General features: G+C 31.2%; 1 protein-coding gene across 1 annotated transcript; it reads left to right on the top strand.

Moving 5' to 3' along the window:
• Nucleotides 1-14,460: 14,460 nt before the first annotated feature.
• LOC145586004 (zinc finger CCCH domain-containing protein 22-like) lies at nucleotides 14,461-19,115 on the top strand. The gene is made up of 4 exons (XM_081642705.1): nucleotides 14,461-14,650; nucleotides 15,795-16,163; nucleotides 17,433-17,493; nucleotides 17,851-19,115. Exons 1-4 carry the CDS (start codon nucleotides 14,525-14,527, stop codon nucleotides 18,858-18,860), a joined length of 1,566 nt encoding a protein of 521 aa, XP_081498831.1. The 5' UTR covers nucleotides 14,461-14,524; the 3' UTR covers nucleotides 18,861-19,115.
• Nucleotides 19,116-19,380: the final 265 nt, after the last annotated feature.

Genomic DNA, 19,380 nt, shown 5'->3' with positions numbered 1-19,380 from the left:
CCTAGTTGCAACCATCTGCAAAACCCGCAGTACAGGTAGCATGAAATCAGTATTACTACCTCCGTTAAGTTTTAGTTGCAACAAAGGGGTATTATTAGTCAGACAAAAAAAAAAAAAAATTTCCTTTGTTGCAACTAAAAATTAACGGAGGTAGTATATCGTACCACCTACATGATCAATCCCATCGACTTTAATTAAACATTAGATTCGAATATTACCTGAGACTCATATTCGTTAAACAAAGGCACATTTCCTATTTCAGGATACACAGCTTTGTCAGCTATGATCAATGAAACTGATTACATGAACAAATCAAAACATGAAGATAAGAACAAATTAGTTCAGTTGATAGATAACATGATAAGTTTATAAACATTACATGAAGCAAATTAATAAACTGTTAAAGGACCAATGTAACCAAAAGCTTAAGCTGATAGTTACGGCCAAAAATGTGTTTTACATAGCATGTTAAAAGGATCAATTCAACCAAAAGCTTTTATTACGAAAAAATATAAGGGGAGATTAAGATTTAAGAACCTAGTTCATCTTTCCTATTTGTTTCGAGGTGATTGACCATCTTCATCAGCGCTTCAGACAGGATAACGGCCTCGCAGAAAAATATAAGATCAGGAAAATGGACAATTTCATCTTCAGCTTTGGGTTGCAACAGTTCCACTTTAAACTCTGTATCAGGATCACTTCCTGATATAAATATGACAATTTCACTTATCAGCAAATATATATAAATGTCCAAATCATGAACTTTACATTAATCAAGAGATGAAAATTTGCAAACAGCATAGACTAAGAAATAAAGATTTTTTCATATTATCTTGAACTGAGAAGAACTAAATAAAATTGACATTTACATTAATCAAAATCATGATCATGTCATGGAAAGCCTAGTATTTATACCCGGGTGTACCGCACCCGGAGTCATTTGCTCATTCAATCAATAAATGAGTAAAAATATTACTTGCTCATTTGTTGATTGAATGAGCAAATGACCCGGGTATATATAACAAATTCTACATGTCATGAGATTCTTTGATTAATCCTAATAATTTCTATCCACATTTTTCTTCCCTGAAATACAAATTGCCCCAAAAAGTTTTTTTTTTAAAAAAAAAAAAAAAACATTGCATAATAATGTGAGTTTCTAAAAGAATCAATACTATATAGTATATATATTTTTTATTGAAATAAAAATACTATATAGTATATAGTAGCATATAATAAAGTAATCACCAAGAATATTCAAGAAGTACACGTGTCACGCCTACATTAAAAAATTTTCCGCCAATAACTTTTTTTTTCATTGAGAAATAATTAGATAACGGATGAAAAAAAAAGAATATAGAGCCTACAAAATAAAAACAATAACTTTAAATAAATAAAATATTAAATATATACACGATTTATAAACAAATACAAACTTATAATAATACATAAATATATATCTTTTTTTTTCTGTGAATATCCTAGCAAAGAACTAGTATTATATATTAGAATTTTTTTTATAAACAATTATTATAAGAAGTTTTAGAATTTTTTTTTATAACAATTTATCTAGCATTTATTAAAATTAAAATAATACAGTGTATAATTAAAACTTACAAGAATTATATTTTTTATACTCTCTGTATATTTTTTACTTCTTTTTTAATTATTTTTTTTTTAAGTCATGATCATGATAAATTAATACGGAGTACCATTTAGCTTTATAAATGTTAAAGCTTTTATGTGACGACAATTTTCATACTATTGAATTAATATGCAAATAATTTTAACATTTTCTACATATTTCAACTAATCATTTGTGATAGAAGCTGAGACAATTGTTCATCAGCTGGGGAATTCGTTCTACAATATTCGCATTAATTTTAATTTCAAAAATAAATACTCATATTATATACAATAGTGATTACATGTATTTTATATATTGTAATATTAAGCACGCGTATATTGATTAAGATGTGAAGATTTATATATATATTTATGAAATTACTAATAAGCAAAATTTGATTAAAACAAATACTCCCTATAATTACAATCTGAATCATGAGACCCTTAAACATAATCATGTTAGGGAGTATGAAAGTATTTTTGCTAATCAACATCACCTTGTGACCATAATTTTCCAATTCAATAAATATAAAAGTATAAAATAGCATTAAAAAAAACCCTTAAAAAATCCATGGAACTTCTTACATACTAATCAAACAATAAAATTAGTACATATAAGCCATACATATTACAGTAATATTCTCATATAACATCGATAGGAATGTAAGTGGGGCAGATAGGATCTTGTTTGAATGGGTGCGGATAAGGATGGGGATAAAATATTGCCCACCTTGGGTGATGGGCCGGGGCAAGGTTAAATTTAGGTTATACTCGCATCCATATAGATATTTTAAAAAAACATTATGCAAAAATACTTTATTTCTTTTTACTAACAACACTTCTCATTTTACCTACCAAATGCATTATAAATAAGCTAAGTAAACATATCACACATTATCACATGATTATATTTTCCTTAACTATAAATCATTAAAGTAGACCGGTGAGGAAAGTGGATTGTGTAAAAGGAAAAAAAAAAAGTAGGAAGTACATGTAATAGCTCTGTATATAGTACAATTATTAAGACAAAACAATAAGTAATATTCCTCTAATTTCCAGCCTAATTAAAGATGATGAGAAAGATATAGAGAAATATAGGGACAACCCATGTGATGAGGAAAGAAAAAGAAAGAATATATGTTTATATATGATAATGTTGCAATATTTGTAAAACTTTCAAAATGATAATTAATTAGTGCAATATTAGGGGAATGGAGGAAATATTAACTTGAAAAGTGATTTTTGTCGTACGTAATAAATTAAGTATGTAGTATTGTTGTATTTTTGAGGCAGAGTTAGGTGGGTGGATGTGAAAATAGTATTGTACACCCGAGTGCACTATGCGCATGGTGTACCGGCAAGGCAGAAATAAATAAGAACATACTGTTATTTGACAAAGAACATATGGTGTATAACGATGAATATACTTATGTTTGACAAAATACGTACTTATATGTTTGATAATATGTTCTTCTATACTTATGTTCTTTAACATATGTTGATTAAACATGTTTTTGGGATTCAATAATACAAAATATGTTCTTTAAATTTGACTCGTATGTTCTTTAAATTTGACTCGTATGTTCTTTGAGGTAATTAGTTCTTTAGCGTATATTCTTTAGCGTATATTCTTTAACGTATATTTATTAACTTATACCAACTTACCTTGTGGACTAGTGGTAAGAGAATGAAACCTCTGAAGTCTAGCTCCAGGATTCAAGCATTGGTACCACCTCTCTTATGTTCTTTAATTTATGTTCTTTAACGTATTATGTTCTTTAATTTATGTTTTTTTAACAATATTATTTGAATTTTAAAATTTGAAATTTAATTTGAAAATGAAATATTGAATTATTTTTAGTTGAAAATAATTTTAGAGAAAGAAAACTAAAATTATTATGGAAAGTTGAATTTTTAGAGAGAGAGAGAAAACTATTTTTTTTGGGGAAATGATATCTTTAGTAAAGATTTTTTCCGTCAATGTGTAATTTTTCATGAAATCTTAATAAAGTTTTAGCATGTTCTTATTGTAATGTCTTTATGTTCTTTAAAAATGCAGATTCTTTGTTAAAAACAAACATGTACTTTTTCAACCACCTAAATGTTCTTTTTCAAACACCTAATGTTCTTTTTGCCTTTTTTTAAAAAAAAAAATCTGCTTAATCGGGTGCACAAACTATATGCATTAGGGTGAATGGTAGGGTGTCGAAGGGTGTGGATTAAATAGGTGACTGTGGATATCCACACAAGGGGAAAGGAGGTCGGGGATGATAATGTTATAGGTGAGGATAGGGATGGGGATGAGGATGGAAAAACCACACCATGTGTATATATATAAAATTATAAACCAAAGGTCACTGAAATTTTAATACATTGTTAAAAATAAGGTTACTATATCAAAATTTGGGTCACTATATTCAATAAAACGTCAGTTGCGTGTATATTAACCTCAAGTCCACAATAATAAGATTTTCTTATTGCAACATTATTTACGTCCATTTTATAATAATTGCAACATTTATTTACTAGATTAATCCTGTGCGATGCACAATTTAAACAAATAAGTTTTCTAAATTTGCTTATATTTTCATGCCAAAATTTAAAACCAAAAAAAAAAAAAAAATTCTCAAAACAAGTAATACATCAAATTTTATTTTTATTTTTTAAAAAAATAGAGCTCGTATAACAATTAAATAATAAAAGCGGTACTTGTGGAATGAAGAAAAATTAAATTACTTTTGTTAGAGAGAATAACTATTTTCATATATTGAAGCTAATAATAATATAGCTTATCAAACTTTTAATAAAAAATAAAAATAAAAATTATAAAATGATGATATTATATTGAGCAGGCCCCATTTTATGACCTTGATAAACAATTTATGTTTATCAAATGACATTTTCGTAAATAAGTTGCATTGAAAATTATGTTTTTTGAAAAAAAAAATTATATATTTTTACTGTTTGTGGGCCACAATGACAAGTTGGATAGATTTTTAGAGTTAACGGTGTTAACTCACGTTTGTTACTATATATTCATCTAGCTTCTTCCTCCCAACTTTTCTTAAATCTTCTACCGGCAGCACCACCTTAGCCACCATCTGGTCCACCACCATCACATCGACCACCATCTAAAACCCATCACACCCAACACCATATGTCTACCTTCCGCGATCAAACCCACAAAAGCCTTCCTCTTTGCCCTCTTCATCCCGTTGTCTTCCTCTTCTTCATTCCCATAATCCTCCTCTTTTTCATCTATCAACAATGGTCATTTCGTGGCGAAACAAAAAGACATCCTACTTGAAAAGAGTGTAAATTAGGGTCATATCAACCCCTTAGGAAAAGCTTTTCAAATTTGCGGCGGCATTTTAAACTGCCATAGGTGGTGATGTTGTGGAGGAAAAGTGGTTTTTGGGTTTGGGACTTTGGGTTTCAAATTTTCGCCATTGAAATTGAAGGTTGAAAGAGGAGGGAGAAAACAATAAAAGATTGAAGGAAGAGAGAGAAAATCATAAAATACCAAAAGGTTGAAGGATGAGTAGAAAAAAATAGTTAACCAAAAGTTAGATATAATTTACACATACACCACTTGATAAACATGTGCCTAATTTTTGTTTATCAAGGTTATAAACTTGTATTTTCTCGATATTATTAGTTAACATGTGTTTAATTTTGAAATAGGATGTGTCAACGGTTGCTATTTTATTATTGATTATAGATTGGGTAAGAATCAACAACGGAGTACTATTTATTATATATTTTCCTTTTGCACTAATGAAATTTCTAAGATAGCAATTCTTAAAATGAATATCACTATGCTAATTTTTTATTGGCTAATTATTTATTTATTTTTTATGTCAAAATTTATAATAAATGTTTTTTCTTATTTTTCGTTTTTTATTCTTATTTTTTTCTCGTATTTTCATTATTAATTTGTGATTTTTTTTATTTCACTAAATTTTGTAAATTTATTAGGAAAATTACATTCAAAAATAATAAATGAATTTTAAAAATTAGATAGATGATCTAGAATTAAATTTGACTTTAAAAAATAATTAAATCAAAATCTGTCAATAAAAAATTAGTATAATGATATCATTTTAAGGATGACTACCGTACCATAGAATCATTTATTGTTGTGATTATTACGAAAACAAAGAAAGCAAACATAATGTAGTCATATTTGGTCATATTTAATTAATTTATTTTAATGACTAGATTATTAATATTCAATTGTTAATTTTAAAAATAAAATAGATATTTATGGTCAAAGTAAGGTATTGACATAAATATACAGTCAAAATGGGTAGAACATTTAGAATCAATGAGAGTAAATCACAATAAACACAAAATCTTCAAGCATAACCAACATGTAGCATTCATTAGACCCAATAATTTTTTTTAACAAATTACTCATTTGAAGTTTTGAACTCAACATTGAATAAATTCAATAATTTTTGCAAAATTCAACAACAAAATTACTAATTGAACAAAAAAAATCTTGATAAATAATTCGTCCTTAATTTTTTTTAACCCATTTGACTTTTCACGGTATCCAAGATATGTTTAAAACCGTATATATCTCAAATTTCATATGTGTAAAAATAATAAAAATTTGATATTCATAAATTATGTTGTGAAACGAACCCAACAAGATTCCACATAACTATTTTATTTTATATAAATTAAAGATAATTTGTTGTCAAAGTTTTTAAAATTTTGACCCATATATTTACAATGGGGTAAAAAGTTAGGGACGGATCAGAGGTAGTAATTTAAAAAAAATGGCTATAAAAAATCTTACCGAAAGTGAAGGAGAGATTCGTAGATCCATCAAGATGAAAAATGGTAATAGAATCACGATCAGAAGCATTGACTAGAAGTTGAGAAATTTGATTGAGACTAATAATTTTTGGACCAAAAGGTTTGTTGTTGCAGTAATAATAATCGATTAACCCAGAAGACTTGAAACCCAGATAACTGAAAACTTCAGTATCAGCGTTTAGAACTGTGATTTCAAATCGTTTTTCAGTCACCTCAATTGATGCAACACCTTCTGGGTTAAATTCAAAATCACGCAGACATTCAATTGCTAGTTTTAGTTTGATTAATGGGTTTAATTTGAAGCTGAAGGTTTTTTCTAGGTTTTGGTTTGAAGGTTGAACCATGGTTGTAATTCTTTAGGAAAACAGAGGAGAGAAAGAGAGAGAAAAAAAAAACCAGAGAAAGTAGAAGAGAATTCGAAATGAAAATAATTTAAAATCTATATAAATAAATAAATAAATAAAATGTTGTAATAACTTTTATTAATTATTGGTACATGCATTATTGAGTTGTAATGGGATTATTGGACCTTGAAATGAAATCATAGCCCTTATAGAAATATTTGTTAATAAATATGTTCTTCTATTGCTCGAATCGACTCATATATAAAACAAAAACTTTTATGTGCATTCGATGTACAATAATACTATATATTACTTTATAGAGGTACCTTTTATTGAATTTAGGATAACTTTTAGACTTTTTGGGCCGGGGTAACTTTTATCAATAAAGCATAAAGAACTTTTATTTATATCAGGGTAACTCCTATATACGGGATAACTTTAATTCATTACAGGGTAACTTTTGATCATTTTAAGATAATTTTATTACAGATGTACAATATTTTTATTGTACATCCGATTTTTTAAATAATTTTTGTCAATATAAAAATCTTTTCAGATTAACTATTTATTTTTAATTATACTATTATCTTGTATGATTTACATGATATAGTTTGACTTTTGGATATAAAGTTTCTTGTTGGCCACTTGAGTTGACTCATGAAGTAAAATTATTTACCAAGCTCATTACCAAATTAAAATCAAATTTATGATTTGATGAATCTATAAAAATGAATAGAATCATATTATGATTTGCTGAATATATATGGTGTAAGTGTAAGTAATTATGTATAGTTAGGCCCTGTTCACTTCACCTTATTTATGCTAAATTAAAATTATATTTATTGAACTGAAATTACTTTTGCTGAACTTAAATTATATTTATTGAACTGAAATTAATTTTACTATAATGAAATTATTTTTGCTGAACTGAAATTATTTGTACTGGTTTTCTATTATATTTTTTTCTTTATAGTTACTTAATTTTACTGAACTGAACTTATTTTTACTGAAATAAAATTATTTTTTCTTAATATTAATTTTTAACGTGAAGTGAAAAGGACCTTTGAATAGACAATAGTTCACATGAAAAAAAAAATGAATTTTAAGGGGGAAATAATCAAGAAATTACACGTGTTATTGTTACTGTTTTGTTTTTGTTTGTTTTTATTTATTTTTATTGAAACTTTAGAACTGTAGATAGATAGATTATACTGATTGTTGCATTAATTTAATTTTTAAAATTTTACATGACTCAATATTGGTTATTCATAAAAAGCACAGCATTATAAGGTCAAATAAAAATTATAAGGTCAAATAAAAATTAATATAAACATGGCTTATATATTTACATTGTATTGTTTCAAGTACAATATTAGCAATATATAGAAAATGTAATATTTTGGTGATATCTTGTACGAGTAGATAAATATATAGAGTTAATCAAGTGTGGATGTAAGTATGTAACACTCTAGAAATTCCTTCCTTTTAAATTACATGTTTTGGCCTGTTTAAAACTTTAAATAGGAATATCTAAGACATTACCGCCACCGTGAAAACGGCTAAGGCAACTATCAAAGACACACAGCGGAAGACTAATATCAAAACCATTCAAAACAAGTCAACTTGAAAAGTTAATCAACGAAAGTAAAGTCAAACCAAAGTCAAATGAAGTAAAATAAAATCAACCTACAACTTGGAACCATTATAGGCCCTTATTGAAACCAAACCAAATTCAAAACCTTTGCGTTAGTCATGCATAATAATAATAATATCATAAATAATTAAAGCGATAAACACATCATATACTTACGGAAACTAGCATGATTCACTCTTCACTCATGCCCATTCATGAATATGTTTCATCACCTAAAAAGCTTTTCTCTACTTGCTCCTACTACTCTCCATTAAAAATGTGTCATCATAGAGCCAAGATAAAGACAAGGCCAACAAACACACAAAACACACAATAAGCAAAGATGAGTACATAAGCATAATTAACACACTAACATATAATTTCCTATCAACACACAACTTACCTTGTTGCACCTGTTTTCCAAGCATACAACATTCAATAAAACTTCTCACTGGACCACTACATAATTTATTTAATGTTGACAACGCATCGAATAGGTTTCCCCACTAACCTCCCTCAATAAATTGAGGTTATTACTAACACAGGAGCTAACCGTGCCAGCATCAATAACCACTCGTAAGTGACGGAATTCCGGCGCATAATAATAATAAAAGGAATGTACATCGTCCTGTACTCCAGTAGAAGTTATGGTTAAATATAAAACCCCATAACTCCCCCCATATGTTCACACTCAAGGTATATACGTTCCAAGAGTACGTTTTGGTGTGTAATCTCTTTCACTTTACGTTATTTACATATTATTAAACTTGGTGATGACTCTCAAACCATAATCATTCAATCAACAATAATTATTCAAGCAATCAAATATACCAATTTAATTCTTGAATAATTAGTGACCACATAAAGTTTAATGTTGAACCCTTTTTATTTCTACCTCGGTGCCAATGACACCACAAACGCATTAAGCGCCACAAATCCTATTCATCGGTGTTAAAACACCTTAAGTGCACTAAGGCACCAACTTATAATTTATTCCTCGTGTACATAGACACTTATATATCTCATTTCTCATACTTATAGCATCAATAAAAATTACATTAACTATAATAAAATTCTTTTTCAATATCCTTAACCAAATTAAACATTTAGTTTAATTAAACATGCTCTCTAACATGCCGCAAATAAATATGTGGTTCATAAACAATACTCCAAACTATAATTTTCCAACCAATAATCCATCACAAATAAATCATGCTTCATTATTCAATCACCAACAACAGCCAATTCATAATTTCCATTCCAAATCTAGCATGATACTACTTGTAATCAATTAAGCACATTAGCATGCTACTACATCAAAATTATGCTAAGTACGCGAATGTACCTTGTATACGATCTTAAAATTGCCACGACTAATAGAAATCGCTCACTTCAAAGTCTCCTAAAATTTATAATCATAGAAGAGCATTAAAATCCTCTCTACACAAATTTCCAGCAATATATACTATTATAAAACCCCTAATAATTTAATTAAAATAAGCTGAAATTATATTTAAAACATCATACTTTAATCTCAATTAATGGGTAATTAAAAATCCTTAAAGAAACTTGATTTTCAATGCACTACCAAAAATTCCAACATTATATTTTAATGAAAACTTGCTATAATTAAGCCTTAAAACACTTTAATCAAAGGTTTAAATCATTATACATCATAACCCTCCAATAATTCATAATTCAAGAACCTAGGGTTTCAAATATTGGGGCTTTTCAATTTAAAATATAATCTGAAAATTAATTAACATAATACTCATAATCAAACATCAAAAATCAAATCACAAAACTCATAATTAATAATTAGATCTAGGATTAAACTAATTTTTTAAAACAAAGTTTTAATTTTTTTTTTTGTTCAAAAGGGGGATGGGTGGCAGCGGCAGCCACCACGCCTGCTGCCGGCGGCTGACGCTGCCGGTTGCTGCCGGTGTCTGACGCTTCTGGTGGCCGGCGGCCACCTGCTGCTGGTGATCGGTGGTGAGGGAGGGTGGTGCCGAGAAGGGGGAAGGGGAAAAAGAAAAAGAAAAATAAAAATAAAGAGAAAAGGGAGAGAAGTTACCTTGGGTTTTCTCCACTCTGGGAAAAGTTTAATTTTCCTGAAGTGTTGAATATTTATATCTCTCTTCTAAAAACCCTTCTCCCTAAAATTTTCTTTTTTTAATCTTTCCTAATCCCTTCCCTAATAAGACTTTACTAAAATAAAACTTTCTTAAATTAAACCCCAACTTAAATAAAATAATTAATTAAATAAACTTTCCATTTTATAAAATATTTCCAAACTCATTTAAATGAATAATTATAATAATTTAAATAAAACAATTCATTTTAATTAAATACATATCAAAATACTTATTTTAATTAAAATACGTATAAAAATACGAGGTATTACAGTGGACCTGTGGTTGATGGTTATTTTCCTAGAGTTAGTTGCTAGATACTAAAGCTGGGCATGGGCCAGGCTAACCAGCAGGCGGCACGGGCACGGGCACGAGCCCGCTTTCGACTCGGCACGGGCACGAGCCCGCTAGTGACTCGGCATGGCACGAGGAACGAGGGGTAGGTCGTGCCGTGAATAAAACTTTAAAAAATCGACACAAAGCCAACATAAGCCCATGGGCAGCACAATATTTTGGCCCGTGGCACGACCCGCAATGTATGGCCCGTCAAGAGCTATAATAATTCCCCCAATAAAAGAAAAAAGAAGGGGGAAGGGAACATGGGTCTTCCTCTTTTCTTTTTCTCTCCTCCCTCCCTAAACTCCATTTTTCCATGCTTTCTTAGCTCCTCTCTTTCTCTCTCCTCTTCCCCAACTTTCATGGTTGATGACAAGATAATCTCTTTCTCCCTCCCTCTCTCTCTCTCCTTCTTCTTCACGATTCTTCTAGATTATCTATATGTTGTAGATCTAGGTATTCAACCTTCAATTTCTCCCTATTTTATGCTCTTTTCCATATTGAATTTTTGAGTTTTTCTTAAGGTTTTTACTGTCCAAAATTAAGGACTTGCCCACGACATGGCACGACACGCCAAGCACGTGGGTCGTGCCATGGGCTGGGGGTGTGCCATTGGACAGCCCGGCCTGGCACTGCACGCCACCACCTAGGTTCGGCATGGCACAGTTTGCCTTTCCTTCTGACCCTACTTGGCACGACACGATTTCTACCTGTACAAGATACAAAGAAGATTGATCACAATTTGATGAAATGTGATTTATAGGAACTACTTTTTTGTTTTTTAAGAGGAAATACTTTTGACCTTTTGAGATGGCTCAATTTGACCAATGGTTTTATAATTATTTATCACACACAATGGACAACTTTTATTATATTATAATTGCCAAATGGGCGTTATATATTATACGATTTATATCAGTTTGATTAGTTGTCTCTGTAAATTTTTTAGGATAGGTTTATAAGTGAATTTAAGGCACCATGGAATGTCATTATAATTTTTTAATTATTTAAATATGGCAATATGTGAAAGACATCATATGTCAAAGTGCTGAATTGGCATTATTTCCTTGGTTTCTTTCATCTTATACGAGTATGAATTAATTAGAACTTAATTATTTGATATTACAACTTAGTTTTTCATCATGAACTTATTAAAATTATTGATTAAGCATTACTTGAACATATTAAAATCAATTTATCACTAGTTTATATGTCTGTGCATCTACATGGATTAAAAAATTAGATACATGATTAAGAAAACAAATTTGCTAATAATTTTAATAGAAAATGAAATATATATCTTCCTAAAAAATTTATAGGCCTTGTTTTTCACCTTATTTTATTGATTTTTATTATAATTTTTTCTATAAACTTATTGATTTTTAGGCCCCATTCACTTCACCTTATTTTTTGCTTAATTGAAATGATTTTTGCTGAACTTGAATTATTTTTACTAAACTGAACTGAAATTAATTTTACCGAATTGAATTTATTTTTGCTGAAATGAAATTATTAATTTTTTTATACTGATTTTTAATATATTTCTTCTTTAAGTTTACTGATTTTTACTGACTGAAATTATTTTTATTGAACTGAAATTATTTTTACTAAACTGAAATTATTTTTACTGAATATTATTTTTTTAGGTAAAGTTAACCGGGCTTTATGCCTTTATTGCACTAAAATCATATATTTTTTTCCTCAATCTTTTAACACATTTTGCTATAAGGCCCCATTCATTTCACCTTATTTTTGCTAAACTGAAATTATTTTTATAGAAGTGAAATTAGTTTTACCGGTTTTTTAATATAGTTTTTCTATAAGTTTACTTCTTTTTTTTTTACTAAACTGAACTTATTTTTGATGAATATTATTTTTTACTGAATATTATATTTTAAAGGTGAAATAAATAGGGCCTAAGTCAACACTTTTCGAAATTAATATATACAGTACCTTATACTTCGTATGAAAATAGCGTAAAACGGTAAAAGTGTTTTACATTTTTTTTGAGTTGTTTGTTGTTCAAATCGTTAGACTTACATGTTCAGATGTACTAAAATGAGCTGAACTGAACTGAACTTCAACTTATTGGAGCTGAACTGAACTGAACTTATTGGAGCTGAGCTGAACTGAACTGAATATTTTATGAGAGTAGGAAATTAAGAACTGAATTAAACTAAACTAAACTAAACTATACTCAAGTTATTGTAGCCGAACTGAAAATAAGCGAAAGAGAAATAAACCCTTAAATATGTTTTTTAAAAAGGCAAATTTGTAAAAAAAAAAAAAAAAAAAAAACCTTTTAAATGCATCATTTTGCGAAAAAAAAACCTTTTAAAAGCTTTTTGGTTAAAGAAAAATCCCAAGATATTATTTTTTTGTTGAGGACAACCTGTGCCTCTAATTCATTTAATTAAGCTCTAATATTTTCCTAATTACCCCTTTACTCTCTCTTAGCCATTTAATAATTAAATTAATTTATAAACAAAAATAAAAACTTAATCCACCATCCAACCACCACTCCACCAGCCAGCACCCTTTCCTTTCCCCTCCCCATGGCGGCAACCCCCCCCCCCCCCCCCCCCCCCCCCAACTGAGGTGCCCTGAACCGTCGATCGACCTGCCTCTCCCTTTCCCCCTTACCATACCCCCGCTGCAACCTGGCCTCCCCCTTCCCTAAACCCTAACCTCGCCATCCACCCTAACACTAACGATTTCTTCTTCAATTAGAGAATCAATTGAGACAACAATGAGAGCATCAACATCAAGTGGCGGAGGATCCCAGAGAGGTCAGCGATGCGGCGGCAAGGGCGAGAAAGAGGGAAAGAGAGAGAGTGAGTAGGAGAACAAGAAAGAGGGAACCTGCTCGGAGTTAGGGTTTAGGGAAGGGGAGGGTTGCAGCGAATGTATGCGGGAAAGGTAGGAGGGTTGGCTGGTGGTCGAGGTGGATCGCTGGAAGTTGGGGGTTCAAGGCAGCGATACGATTGGAGGGAAGGGGCTGTTGCCTACTGCCATAGGAGGGGGAAAATGAGGGAGTGGCTGGCTGGTTGTGGGAGTGGTGGTTTTTGGGGTTTTTTTTTTTTTTTTTTTTTTAATAAATTAAGTTAATTAATAAATAGTTAAGTGAGAGTTATAGGATAATTAGAAGAAATCAGAACTTAATTAAGTGAATTAGTGACATTAAGTTGTCTTCAACAAAAAAATTTAGGGCTCGTTTGGCATTGCTGTTTTTTTTTTTTTTTTTTTTTAAAGTATATGGTATATGTCACATAATGAATAAAAAAATATTTAAATATACTAAAATCATAATAATTTTGGAAACTGACAATAGAAAAGTGAAAACACCTTTTTTTTTTTTTTTTTTTTTTTTGAAGAGCCTTTTTCTTGTTTCTTGTTTTTTGGCTTTTAGTTTAAAAAAAAAAAAAACATAAAACAAAAAATAGTGCCAAACAAGCCCAATCACCGGGTTTTCTTTTGCTAAAATGTTAAAATCCAAGTTTCTTTTTGCCAAAAGCTTTTAAAAGTTTTTTTTTTTAAGACTAAAATAAGATTTGAACAAAAAAAAACCAACGTTAGTTGGGTCTCATCAGAATTTAGCAGTCGTAGTTCGCGAAGCTCTGAAAATGGCGAACGAAGAAGAGAGACTTCTAGAAACTCAATTAGAGCTTCAATTGCACGAACAAAAGGATTCTCTCTCTGCTATTCAAGATGCTCTAATCTTCGATTCCCAAAATTCCGAACTTCTCAGTGTAATTTTTTTCTACGCCCTTCATTTTAATTACCATTTTGTAATTTTAGGGTTTTTTTTTTTTTCATAGAACTTTTATATGATTGAATTTTAGCTCTAATTTCATCAATTAGGTTTAATTTAATGCAGTTTATTAAGTTTAATCGTATCGTTGACGCTACAATTTAGCTTTTTTAAGGGATTATCGATCAAATGGGAGAGTTGATTATTTAAGATTAATGTAGAACAATGTGTTTGCAAAAATTACCCTTTTTTTGGCTTATGGAATGGTTTTTGTGTTTTGGGTGATAAATTATGTTTATTTTTTTTTGAAATCGATAAATTATGTTTATTATGCAATACTAATATGGTTTTTGTGGATACCACTAGCTTGCCTGTGCTCAAGTTGTGTTTCTTATGCCGTGTTGCCGATTATGAATCGGCACCGAACTTTTTATTGGTAGAATTTTGTGTATTTTTTTGGGATTTGCTTTACGATGGAATCTTATTAGGCTTGGGTTGATATAAGAGTTGTAAGAGAAATTAAGAAAACAACATTTGCCAGTCACCAATTCACCATCAAATCTTATTAGGCTCGGGAAGTCGGGGTTGATATAAGAATTGTAAGAGATATTAAGAAAACAACATTTGTCGGTCACCAATTCACCATCGAATCTTATTAGGCTTGGGTTGATATAAGAGTTGTAAGAGAAATTAAGAAAACAACAATCACCACTCACCAATTCACCATCAAGTATGTGTGTCATGGCAGAGGTTAAGACGTAAGAGGGTGAAAGACAGCAGCTGTTGTGTGCTTTTAGAAAATAAACCATTAGGAGTTCAGGAGTCAGGACTAATATCAAGCGATCTTTTGGCTGTGTATTGGTACTTGTTACAAATCCGTAGTTTTTCCCCATAGGATTCTGTGTTTTTCAATTGCATTTATCATGATAGCAGTTGGTCTGACCGTCTGATAGATATTGGAAAGATATGGGTGTGTCAAATTCTTGTGTTATTCATCATGCCAATGTCTTTTTCTTTATTTATTATTATTATTATTATTATTTAAACTCATTATTGAGTCTTATACAAAAAGTATAAAACTCTATATGGTCATTAGGCTGGTTCACGAATAACTGGATTTTGAATGTTGAATCGTGATGCAGGTCCAAGACGAACTTGTTTCTGCTATTAAAGATGCAGAGGAAGGACTTTTTCACCTTAAACGTGCACGGTTGTTACGTGAAGTTGATTTTGCTACGCAGGGATATGAATGTTCAAATAAAGATGCTGAGGTTGAGCATATTAAGCCTGCGGAACTGGATATTTCCAAGCTTCCAAGTGAAGGTGTAGAGGCAGAACCATTACATTCTTCTAATGTTGAAGTTGAAACTTTGGAGGAACCAAGTTATTTTGTTGGATCTAAATGTAGATTCCGCCACACTGATGGGCGTTGGTATAATGGTCAAATCGTGGAGTTGGATGGCTCTTCTGCCAGAGTTTCTTTCCTCAATCCAACATCAGAAAAAATGATGGTGAGCTCTTTGTTATCTGAAGATGGGCCCTGCTATTTTTTTTTTTTCCCTTCAAGATCATTTAGATTACTCAATACTTTTTTGGTCTTTGCTTGTTTGCTACTTGCTCTCTTGAACTCTCTTGTCCCATTATAGCTATATACGTAGTATATTAATAACAATTCTGGTTGGAGGTGCTTCATTCCATGGCGGCATGGCCCGTATCTTATTGTTCTTAACTTCTGCGAAGGGTGTAATGGACCGGTACAAGGAGCAACACTAGAAGACAAAATTAGTTAAAGAATCGCTAAGGGGAAGGGTGTTGGGTCTCTGCTCTCTGATTTTATTTGCAGCAGTAGAAGACAAAGGGTCATTAATGCTAGGTTAATGTTATAGCTTTTGGCTTGTGTATATATAAGAAGGTAGTAGTCAAGTAGTAGGCATGAATTGGGTTATTGGAAATAGAGTGGCAACCTCAAGTTGCTAATAGGAGAGTTACCTTTGTAAGCTTTCAGCCATTATCAATCAAATTATCAACCCTTCATCTTTATTAATCCTTAGAATTCATACAATATTTACAATCAGAAAATCAACCTATAACAAAGGGAAACGAAAAGTTTAAAACCTGAAGTAGTATTTTTCTTCAAGTTTAGCAGAATTTTTACGCCTGAGTTAAAAAAGGTCAGAATTGGTGGTATAATGGTACCGGAAGTAATGGTTCAATATTGTATAGCTATATTGTGTCTTCTTATTGTTCAAATACTTCAAAGTTCAGATATAGAGGGTTTCTTCTGAATAAAATTTAAAAAAAAATCCTTTAAGGTTTTGAGCAGTTTTGGTTTTTTCTTTCCGTCCTCAACTATATTGGGTATTGTTTGTTTTTTCCTTATGGAAGGGATTATTGTAAGGATCTCAATTCTTCTGGTATCTTGCTGGATAAAATGGGAGTTTAGTCTGAATTTATGTGTTCTTACCCGCTGAATTCCCAATAAAGCTGAAGTATTTTAACAAGTGGGTTTAGAATTAAAGGATACTGCTTTAGTATTCCATGCATACAATCTAGGTTTGAATAACTTTAAAACCAAAAGACATTAATGATAACATCCAGTCATCCACACTGTATAAATTGTATGTATAACTGCAATTGCTAGTACGAGTGCTAATTTTTTTCTTCATTACTCTTCTACTTGAAAATCCTTGACGCTCTGAGATGTAGAGGATGAAAAAAGAAAAAAAAAATCCTTTTATTATTGTCATCTTTTTGTACTGATGGTAGACCACTAAGTGCAGATGTGCAAGTTCTTCCTTCAACAACGGTGTCGATTTGGTGCTAACTGCCGGTTATCACATGGTATGTTTGTGAATTGTGAATAAGGTAGACTTTGGAGACTGCTGTTGTGTTGGGTATAGTAGGTACAAATGGGCATAGTGTTTGTGGTCTAATTTGTTTGGGTAGTTATAGAGGTTTTGTCATCAATCAATCTAAGCAAATAATAATGCGGTGGCCTAACTTGTTTTGTCTACTTGATCAGTCTAGATTATCCAGGTTAACTGATCTTTTTGGTGATAACATTTTCTGCATCTGTTTCTAGATTCTGTACCTGAAGATTTTACAATATGCAGCTCAATTCCTTAGTTTATGCTGTCTGTGACTTTCGAATTTCCAACTGCTCTCTTACATAGGGTATTGTGTTGTGTTCTGCATCAGGAACACTTATGTCGCTGTCATCCCTGAAGAAGTATGTGTCACCTTGCTGGGGGCAGCCATTGGTAGGAGCTAGCATTTTTGCAGTTTCTAGAAGTGGAGCTAGCATTTGGAGAGAAGCTGAACTTGAGTCTTGGGATGACAAACTCAATCAAGGCCAGATTGTATTTCGTGATGATGGAAGCTCAGAGACGCTGGGGGCTGAAGCAATGGCATTATCACAGTATGCAGAAGCCAGCAATGATGAAGAAGATAGGGAGACTGATTATTCAGATTCTGAGAACTCAGGTTCAAGTGATTATGAAGATGTAGACGATGGTTTGCCACAAGGTTTAGGCTTTGTTAAAAGCACTGCCTTGCAGAAGGGGATTCAAACAGACACCGCCATCTTTGCCAAGTGGGAGAATCACACTCGGGGTATAGCTTCCAAAATGATGGCTAATATGGGTTTCCGTGAAGGAATGGGTCTAGGACTAGCAGGCCAGGGCATGGTGAACCCAATACCCGTGAAAGTTCTCCCAGCAAAACAATCCCTTGATCATGCTATGCAATCTGTTAAGAACGAGGAGAGAGATGGGCATCCAGAAAAGAATAAAAAACGAAGCAGGGGTGGGAAGAGGAAACGTGAAAAAAAGTTTGCAGAAGCAGCGCGGGCTGCTAAGCAAGAGGAGCAGAGGCCTGATGTCTTCAGTCTAATCAACAGTCACCTTGCAACGCATGGGCGGATGATTAATAATGAAAGTTCAGTGATGAAGAAAAAGAGCAAAGAGGTTAAGAAAGAAGATAGACGTTCAATCATTGCTTATGAAGAGGAGGTGAAGGAGTTGAGGAATCGAGTGGAAAAGTTGGAGGAGATGGCAAACCGTAATAGGAAGGAGAAGGCTGTGTACGAGGCAGCAATGAGGAAACTGACAGAGACTCAGAAAGCTTTGTCAGAAGCCGAGGCTAAGCACGCATCGACTTCAAATGCAGTTGTTAGCAAAGAGAAAGAAAAGAAATGGCTGAAGTTTTAGCATTCATTGATTAGAAATTTAGAAGTATAGTAATTTGTTATTATGTATCAATTATGCATGTTGTTGAAGTAAATTATCAATTTGCTATGGTTGATGGTCATCTTCAAGTTTTTTGCCAAACAAAAAAAAGTAACATCAGTTGTAAACTTATGTGGCAAGTACAAGGGGTGCAATATTTATACCAATTCAGATAATTGTCCTGAAATTTTTATGATAAAATGACATCATGGGCCAAAGTGTTATTATTGTGATAAATATAGGCAGTATATTTTCTTGATTTTCACTAAACTTATCTTAATGAACTAATCTGAATTTTAAAACTAAATAAAGCTATTTTTCAAAAAATAATATTCCATACTCGTATTATTTAGAGTACGTACATAATTTTTTTTTTTTAAAAAAACACAATTTTTATAATGAATTACCGTTCTATGTAGTTTATCTAAATAATATGAAGTAAATTATCTACAAGGTCTTGAGCCCACATATGCAAAAATTGATTATCATTATAACAACCAAT

Source organism: Chenopodium album, chromosome 16 (genome assembly GCF_948465745.1).
Source record: "Chenopodium album chromosome 16, dcCheAlbu1.1, whole genome shotgun sequence".
Lineage (NCBI taxonomy): Eukaryota > Viridiplantae > Streptophyta > Magnoliopsida > Caryophyllales > Amaranthaceae > Chenopodium > Chenopodium album.
The sequence above is the reverse complement of the archived record's forward strand: the minus strand, read 5'-3'. Positions and strand labels throughout refer to the sequence as shown.